Source organism: Rhinopithecus bieti, unplaced genomic scaffold, assembly GCF_001698545.2.
Source record: "Rhinopithecus bieti isolate Rb0 unplaced genomic scaffold, ASM169854v2 scaffold_986, whole genome shotgun sequence".
Lineage (NCBI taxonomy): Eukaryota > Metazoa > Chordata > Mammalia > Primates > Cercopithecidae > Rhinopithecus > Rhinopithecus bieti.
The window spans coordinates 1,047,390-1,056,870 of record NW_016803218.1 but is presented as its reverse complement, the minus strand read 5'-3'; the positions used below and the strand labels follow the sequence as shown (position 1 = coordinate 1,056,870).

The 9,481-nt window shown below is 41.6% G+C and overlaps 1 protein-coding gene across 1 annotated transcript; it reads right to left on the bottom strand.

Moving 5' to 3' along the window:
* Window positions 1-5,821: 5,821 nt before the first annotated feature.
* On the bottom strand, window positions 5,822-8,433 carry LOC108528140 (mas-related G-protein coupled receptor member X3-like). The gene is made up of 2 exons (XM_017869820.1): window positions 6,456-8,433; window positions 5,822-6,374 (listed from the first exon to the last, which is right to left on the bottom strand). Exons 1-2 carry the CDS (start codon window positions 6,839-6,841, stop codon window positions 5,822-5,824), a joined length of 939 nt encoding a protein of 312 aa, XP_017725309.1. The 5' UTR covers window positions 6,842-8,433.
* Window positions 8,434-9,481: the final 1,048 nt, after the last annotated feature.

Genomic DNA, 9,481 nt, shown 5'->3' with positions numbered 1-9,481 from the left:
TCTGAAAGGATACTTGATATAATTTCAATTTTCTTAAATTTATTGAGACTTGTTTCATGGCCTATAATATGGTCTATCTTGGAGAAAGTTCCATGTGCTGTTGAATAGAATGGATATTCTGTGGTTGTTGGATGGAATGTTCTATAAATATCTGTTAAGTCCATTTGTTGTAGGGTATAGTTTAAATCCATAGTTTCTTTGTTGACTTTCTGTCTTGATGACTTTTCTAGTGCTGTCAGTGGAGTATTGAAGTCCACTATTATTATTATGTTGCCATCTATCTCATTTCTTAGGTCCATTAGTAATTGTTTTATAAATTTAGGGGTGACAGTGTTAGGTATATACATATTTAGGATTGTGATATTTTCCTGTTGGACTCATCCTTCTATCATTATATAATTCCCCCCCCCCCTTTTTTTTAATTGCTGTTGCTTTAAAGTAGTTTGTTTTGTCTGGTATAAGAATAGGTACTCCTGCTCGCTTTTGGTATATATTTGCATGGTATATCTTTTACCAACCCTTTACCTTAAGTTTATGTGAGTCCTTATGTGTTAGGTGAATCTCTTGAAGACAACAGATACTTTGTTGGTGAATTCTTATCCATTCTGACATTCTATATCTTTTATGTGGAACATTTAGGCCATTTGCATTCAATATTAATATTGAGATGTGTGATACTATTCTATTCATCATGCTAGTTGTTGTGTTAATACATGGGGTTTTTTTTCATTGATTTATTGTTTTATAGGCCCTGGAAGACTTAGGCTTTAAGAAGGTTGTATTTTGAGGTTTTATTTCCTGATTTAGAGCTCCTTTTAGCAGTTATTGTAGTGCTGGCTTGGTAGTGGCAAATTCTCTCAGTATTGGTTTGTCTGAAAAGACTGTATCTTTCCTTCTATTTAAGAGGGATCTTGCCACCATGACCAAACACATGGGGTGACACAAGGAATAAAACTCATGAATGAATTATTCACCATTCCCTAAAAAACTCTATGCTTTTATTAACAGTGCCATTGTAAATTGTCTCTTCTCCCATTTCTATCTGTCCAGATCCTATTTATTTCTCCTTCCCCAGTACAAAGATTGAGGTGACTGGCAAAATTTACAGAGGGTATAATTATAATGATAATGCTGGGTAAATTGTAGTCATCAGTTAAAATTCTACCCATTACACAAAGCCTTCCATGATCCACTCACTTCTACATACACACTTAAAATGAGATCTGCTCTGTCTCTGCTCTCCTTCCTTGTGTTTTCATCCTGCAAGGTTTCAGAACAATTGGACAAATATGATGGGCATGAGCATTGAGACTTCTTCTTCTATACTCGCTGTTGTTAGGTAACAGCAAGCAAGTGCCATCTATATCTATAGTCAGCATTGGTACATTGACAATAATGGTGCCCAATGGATACCACACCATCATACAGAGTAAACATCACAGCAGTCTCTTCAGATTCTAGGTTGCTGCCACATAGGTGAGAAGAACATACAATTACTGTGATTATAGTCACTGTGTAGAGACATGAGTTTCTCAGGCTGCCAGGATCACAACAGCAGTTATCTTCAGTCCAGAGTTATGGTAAAGCCACACTTTACCCACATATTCTGAAAAGAGATACCTGAGCACAAATGGCACAGTTTCAGACTGGGGCAACCCCACAACCTCACTATCTGCTTGATTTGCCTGGAATGAGCATGTGACCCATGTTGGCCATGCAGTCAGCTTGAGAATCCAAAATCCCTGAAACGAGGTCAGGTGTTCTTCCCTTTCTAGCACTTGCACATTCTCCTTCTCTACGTATCCTGGGATTTCTAGATGCTGATTTGGTTTTGCCTGGAGGCAAGGGCTTCTACTGCTGGAACACACAATAATGGTGGTAGATAGTTCCGCAATGCCTGTGACCTAAGCACCTGCAGGGTCTCTTAAAAATCTTTTCAGGAATTGTGCATTGGTGTGATGTTGGACTATAGACTGAGGGCTGTTGTAAGATTCAGCCTATTAATCTTTGGTGTCATCAATTATAAAACCATTGCTGAGATTGTTGTCTTGCATGAGTAGTCACCTGGTGAACTTCTCTAATTTATTGGAATCATATTGTCCTGCTTCAGCTGGGTGCTTGGGTGTGGCATTCTCTTCAGGATGGCAGCAAGATAACTGGGAATTTTTAGATACCCTCTCCTCTGAGCACTCTTGAGCCACAAATACAACGCTTGGATAGCATGTGTCACTTTGGGAGGGAGTCTTTCCTGCACTAGTGTCCTTCCTTCACAGGCTGTGCACTCTATGAATGTAGGTGTGTTTACTTTGACTCCTAAGTGTCTGGCATGCAAACTAGAGAATAGAAGATGCTCAGTTTGTATTTATACAGTAAACAGTAGAATAAGTGAGAGATACTGTTATGAAAAGCCCACTTAATGATGTATTCAGGAATGCAAGTGGATAGGTTAATTGAAAATGTCTGTTAATCAGTATTTATAAAAAAGGAAATGTTTGTAATATGAATATTTCATTTTTACCTAGAATTCATTCACTATAATAGGACTAGACTACAGAACATTCCTTTGTGTAGGGTTTGCAAATAGAATTCTACTCTATCTTGCTGAAAGCATATCTATCAATCATTGTCTATGATTTGCAGTGTGGATTAGTTTAAGTGTAGATCCTAGCATCAGATGCATAGCATTCTCACTGAGGATATTGTTCCATATTGTTAATTTTTGTTTAATCTGATAGAGTTGGCAGACTCACACCTATTAAACTAACAATAATTTTGGAACCTGCTTTTATTGTCCCTTTAAGCATTCACATTAGTTTGTATGGAAACCACAGTTCTTCTTTCATACTCGTATTTCATTGATTTGTGATGTATTTTGATAAATTAGGTAATTATATTGACAAGCCTAATTGTCAAAAGCAGGACAGGAAACAGATCCAATTGGTTCTTGTGAGGCTGATGACTCAGTGCCCTTGAGCCCAGGTGTACTAGAGCATCAGTGAATGACCACAAAGGCTCAACTTTGCTCAGCATTAATCCATGTATTTTCTTCAGGAAGTGGAAAGGATTGGATATAGAGATGGAATGTATTAGTGAGAGACTTATTTGAAAGGTGTTTGCTTTTATGCAGAATTAGCACAGTGCTTGATGAATTAGGTTCGAATGTTTGTTGAATTCATGCCTAAAAAATAGTCATGAATGGCAGCTCCCAAAAAGTGCCATTAGAGACTTTTATATCATTTCTCCCTTTCTGGGGAACACGCCTGGATGTCCTGCATGCTCTTCCTTGACATGGAACTGAGAGGAAATGATATCATTGGCCTGGGAAAGAAAGCATTTCACTAGCAGACTCCCACATCCCCTCCATTCTTCTTCCCAGAGGCAGTGAGCAGACCTGCAATGAAAGGGAACAGCTGTTCTCAGAAAAACTAACTGCAGAGGACACTCTGTTGTATGGGAGGTACCTGTAGGAGTTCCAGTGAGACCTGGTGACTGAGCCAGCCTTTGCAAGATGCTGGACAAACCTGTGATTTTCAGGTGGGAGCTGCTTGAGAAAAATCGTTACCAAGACTTTTCTAAATTCCACACCTAGTCTGTTGCACCAGAAATTCAAAGACATGTTCTCTGCTCTTAAAGACCTCAGAGTGCGGTTGAAGAGAAAGATGTGAGGACAAACAATTGAAATACTGTTTTAAGTGCTGTGGTGGAGCAATGTGTGAGGCCAAGTGAGTTCAGAATGGGCTTCAGGGACAGAATCTAAGTTTTCATAAAGTTGAAATTTTCTTCCATCAAAAGAAAAAGAGTCACTAACGTCAAAATAAGCAGTGGCCCAGGCGAGAACCAACATTATTTAATTCAATTGCCAGGTGAAAATTCTCTACAGAATTCCTCATGATAAACATCTTTATCCAGAACTGTACAATTGATATCACAGACTCCCAGAATGGGCTCTCTCAATAACCCTCAGCCTGAACTAAAGACATCACATTAAAGCTCCTTGCCTGGAGCATTGGCTGCAGACACTGCCTTCCCACTTCCTCCAACACGTAGGAAAGCCTCACCTACAGCTATGTCCTACTATGGCATTTGGAAATTGAGGGTGGACAGATAGGATTCAGCATCAGCAGGGTGCTGGTCCTAGAAGAGCAATGGATCTGGACTCAGGGGACCTGAGTTTGACATTGTGAACAATGTGATACGAGTCACCAGTAAATTTGGTTGGACAAATTGAGAACTATAGACCTCTTTATTGCTTTCATAACTGCTTTGTACTGTCTCCTGCATACTCAAAATGCATGTGTCAGCTCCCCTCAGTGAGGGTCAATCTGAGAGGTAGCCTCACTGTCTATGAGCAGCACACAGCCTGCTGTGATGTCACATCTTCTCTTGGTAGTCTCTTCTGTCTGCTTGAGTTATCTGTTGAAGGGATAACCACTGGTGGAGCATAGTCCTGAATTTTGTACTGATCCTGTGTTTATAATTACATGTTTGTGGTAAAATGTTCACAACATACATTTTACAACTTTAACCATTTTAATTGTACAATTCAATATCATTAAGTACATTCAAAATAAGTCGTAACCGTTACCACTATCCCTTTTAAGAACTTTTCATCATTCTGCACAGAAAGTCTGTGCTCATTAAATAATGGCTACACAGTCTCTCCAACATCCAGCACTAGGCTCCTCCTAATGTATTTTCTGTGTTCACGAGTTCCCTAGTTTGGATACCTTGTAGAATTTGATCTTACAATATTGTTCTTTGGTATCTGGCATATTTTCCTTAGCACAATGTTTCTGTGTTCATCTAAGTCACAACTTAGAATTTTGTACCATGTATCAGAATTTTGTACCAACTGTAAGTTATTATCCAGATACTATAATTGACATTAGCATGGAAAAGTCAGATGTTTTCAGTTTTGCTTCTTATGTTAACAGCCATAAAACTAACTGAAAGTTACACCCAGAACAATTTGTACAAAACCTGGAAGAATGAAGAATTCTACAACTTAAAGACTCTGTAAATGAATAATAAATGGTTTCCAAGATAATTCCAGTTTGAAACCAATATTGAGGTTTCCAATGGCCAAAATGGAACAGGTGGGATATATTTATAGGCTCCTCACTGGTCCGTTAGTCCAGGAAGAGCTAAAGAAGCACTTACCAGTTCTCAAGGGGAAGGGGCCACGGTTGTCTTTACTAGAAACCAAGGCCAAGGTGTGACCATGTGTGGACAAATGACAGGAGAGGGCTATTCATAAAACCAATTTCTAAGACTATTTTTATGAAGGGAGAATCTCTCTCTAAGGACATTATTTTGCTTTATATCTGAGAATTCAACGGAATTTAGAGGTAGCAGAACTCATTTATTCAGAATCGAGATTCCAACTGCAGTAATGCCGCCAGTCATAGAAGGGAACATGATTTTCAGGCGAACATAATCTGAGAGATTAATAAGGAATCTTCCTTTTTGGTACTATCAGGTAGAAAACAAGTATAAACTGTTTTAGTGTTTTGGTCAGGAACTCCTTTTATTACAATGAAAAGTGCAGAAAAAGTGTTCAGTAGGAAAGATTCAGTGTAAGATAACAGGGAAAATATGTTGGTAATATCAAGGAGAATCTAAACATTGTGCTGTCAGACTAATGCTTTCCATGGGTGAAAACTGCAACTGTCAGGTTAGATAAACATCTATTCGAAGACCTTGAGTTACCACTGAGACATTTCTGAGGCACAACGCTAAGAAAAACGCATATAATTGTCAAGGTTGGCAGGGCAGTGTTGGTCTCAAAGTCCAGTCTGACTGACAGGGCAGAGGCTCTTCCTCACTGCTCCGATCGGCTTCCGGACAGCTCCAGGGTTTCCTCAGGAAGCCGCCGTCCACCTTCATCCACCTCAGGCGTGTCCTGCAGAGCCCTCTGGAGAACCAGCTTCGGGTTCTGCCTATTTTGACGCTGCCTAAAGGAGCCCACGAAGAAGTAAGTGATGGGGTTGGCACTGCTGTTAAGAGCGGACAGGAACATAGAAACTAGATGAACGTGACAACGTAAGACGTTCCAATTCAGGTGGATCCTGAAAAACAGGGCCCACTGAATGCCAAAGGGCAGGCCACAGAGGAGGAAGACCAGCACTGTGAGCAGGATGGTCACATACAGCCTGGTCAGCGGCATCTTCCGGGATCCACAGAGAATCCTGACCAGCAGGACCAGGCTGGACCCACAGAGAACCACACATAAAACAATCAGCCATGCGATTGCTATGAAATCTAATATTTCACACCAACGATAATCAGCATCACTAAGCAGAGAGTCACAGAACATCCATTCCAGGATGCTCCGCAGCAGGGACAGGGCCCAGAGCCAGGGACACCACGGACCACTACCAGGTGTGTGGAGGAGCCCCAGGGGCAGCGCACTTGGCGGTTAGCCAGATAGGCCACAGGAATGGACATGGGCGCACAGGCTCGAATCCTGTTTCTGTGGCCCTTGGCTCATGGGCGCTCCGCTCAGCATACTCAGGCCTGTAAGGTAGGGGAAGATCATCACACAAATGAGGATTTTGCGGATGGTATGGGTGATATTGATGAGGCATAATGGCAAATATATAACGTGGCCGCTGAGGAAGAGGAAGTCTGCCGCGGCCAGGTTGAGGATGTAGGTGGAGACAGCGTTCCTGCGCATGCGGAAGCCCAGGAGCCAGAGCACAACCGCGTTTCCTGTCAGCCCCACAAGGGAAATGATGCACGTCAGCACCGTGAGGATCAGGGTCAGCTTGTAGCAAGGAGTCTCCTCACTTTCATTGATTGGTGTCTGCGATGTACCCAGGGCTGGGATGATTGGATCCATGCTCAGAAACCCTAGTCTGGTGCCCCTGGGAACATAAACCAGATGTGATCATCAGGTGTATGATCTCTGATTCTCCCCACCACCCTGCCATGTGGGATTTTTCCTGTCCTCATTTAAAGAGGAGAGATCAGAGACTCACAGAGAATAAGTCACCTATCAAAAGGTGAGGGTCCTCAAATCCAGTTTGAAATCCAGTTCTTCTTGACTCTGAAGCCTGACCTCTCTCTACTGACACACAAGTTCTGTACTGACATGGGAATAACATTAGGATCAAAACACCCCCAACTCATCCGGCCAGGGCTGTGGACCCGATCATTACTGTATCATGGGCCTGATATTTTATCTCAGGTGGAGAAAGTCAGATACACAAAGAGGTGGCTGTGACACACTCGTGACTAGGACTGGTTATCCATGGACAGGAAAGAAGACCATGCATTATGAATCAGAGGAAAATGTGACCTTAGCTAGGATAAGTGTGAAAATGGCTGGGCCTGGTGGGTGAGAAATAACTCAGTGTGCCAGTCATTGCAGACAGGACCACGTTTTACATTTTATACTCACAGTGCCTATTTCGATGAGCAGCACAATGTGTTCTTCATAAACATTCTTTCAATGAAGGAATGCATGCATGAGGAGCCTAATGGTACTGGAGGATTTGGATGAAATGGAAAATAAAGATGAAAGCTCAATGTTAGGTATTAGAACACACAGTATAACTCGATGAAGAAAATTTCATTCATCAGGATTCTATTTGTGGACAGCTCTATCTGTGTTGAGAAGAATTATTGATGTGTGCCCAAAACCTGAATTGATAACTGATGTGCCTTTGAAATGAAGACTCAGTGTGGCTTTGCTGAACACCTAGAAGCATTTTTGTACACAGTGTTTGGGGAGGGTGTGGGTCTCATCTGAATTACCCAGCAATAGAACAGAGGAAAGAATAAGTGCAGATGAGGTCTGAGTGTAACTGGTGCAGGTAATTGAAGTGTGGAAATATCTGTGGGGGACTATTAAATGTTCTACTGAGTGTACACAATGTAAACCTATTTCATTCTCTCTTTCAGGAGATCTCTGGTAGCATTTCTTTGTTGATGCAAACCACGAGGGGAAATAGGTGATGTGTAGTACTTGGAGTGTAAAGAGAGATATTAATGCAGATTTCAACTGGAGAACGAGGATTAGGTCTAATCTGGGAGAATAACAGTAGTTGATTGAGAGTTTATAAGGTATTATCTCTTTTAATCACCTGAAGAGACTAGGAGGTAAGAATTGGTATTATCCCCATATGGCAGATAATGCAATTGGAGCATAAAGAAAGGGAATTATTTGTCCCAGGGGTTATATATTATATAGTATGAATTTGAGTCCAGCAGGGCTGACTCACAATCCAGTCTTGGAGCAGCCGTTTATACCTAGAACAACCCTGTGTCAATTATACATGTTAGAGGGAGTAAAGCAGAGGAATGATTCTCAAGTTAAATCCAAGTTGGCAGTCAAAATTGTGGATTGAAAAAAACTGACCCAAGCAAACTCCAGATAGGGAATGAGAGTCAAATCAAAGAGGGAACAAAATAGAGGTAAGTGAACGGCATTTAGGAATAAATTCAGGAGTTCCTTTTTGCCTATCAGAGGCCATGTTTGCTCTGGAATCCTAAGGATGCACAGGGGCAGGAGGCCTCCTGGTGGACAGAAGATACACCCTTTGCTGGGAGTACAGAGAAACATCAGGAGTGAATGCATCCATCATGAGTTCTCTTAGAGGGACAAGCTGGCACAGCCCTGATTGGCCGAGAAAGGAAATGGGAGGAAAAGAAGAACCTCTGTTATCCACACTCAGGGCACTAAAGAGTTTCTCCATCTATATTTATGGTATGATATGTTTGTCCTCCTCATGAAACCCGAAGCTCCATAAGGACTAAGTCATACCTGTCATTTTCCCTGTAGTATCACCAACATTTAGCATGTGTTCCTTAAAGACCATCTATGATATTATCCTCATGTAACATAAGATGAAGCCAAGGCCTAGAGAATTAAAGGGTTTTCCTGAGTTCACAACAGGAAGAGCAGGTCCAATACCAGTCCCTGGTCCCTAGAGCCCTGCATGAGACTCCAATTCTGTTCTCTGCCCCATCATTCATTATTTCTGAGGAGCTCCTGAAAAATCTTGATGTGGGCACAGGATCAGAGACAGTCAGGAGCTGAAGAGGCTGCTAGGTTGCCCCAATATTCATTTTCCTCTTTGGTCACATAACAATTCTGAGAGTGTAAAAGCAGCACAAGGACCCACATCCCAGTTTTCCTTGATGCTGAATGACATCGTATGACTAGGTGCTGTTAAGTGGAAGAATCACAAAGTGATGTAAGCAATTCCTCACTTACGGGATCAATAGAAGGAGCAAAGCCTCTCCTTCCACTCGTCCTTTTCCATAAAGCTGGAATGCTAATGTAGCTGGAAGCCATGCAGGATCACAGGGATGAGGGCAACTCTCTAGGGACTGGGGAGCAGCAATTTTTGGAATTCTGATGTGTGATGCCTTGGAGCTTCTAGTTCAAATTTCAAAGACAGTCATTTCTGGGTATTCACAGGGGACTTTTTCCAGAACTTCAGCACACACCAAAATCTGCAGATGCTCAATTTCC

Coding starts and splice junctions, on each gene's coding strand:
- LOC108528140 (XM_017869820.1), bottom strand. CDS start 6,841: ATGGATCCAATCATCCCAGCCCTGGGTACATCGCAGACACCAATCAAT. Junction 6,375..6,455: donor CAGAAACAGGATTCGAGCCT/GTGCGCCCATGT, acceptor CACACCTGGTAG/TGGTCCGTGGTGTCCCTGGC.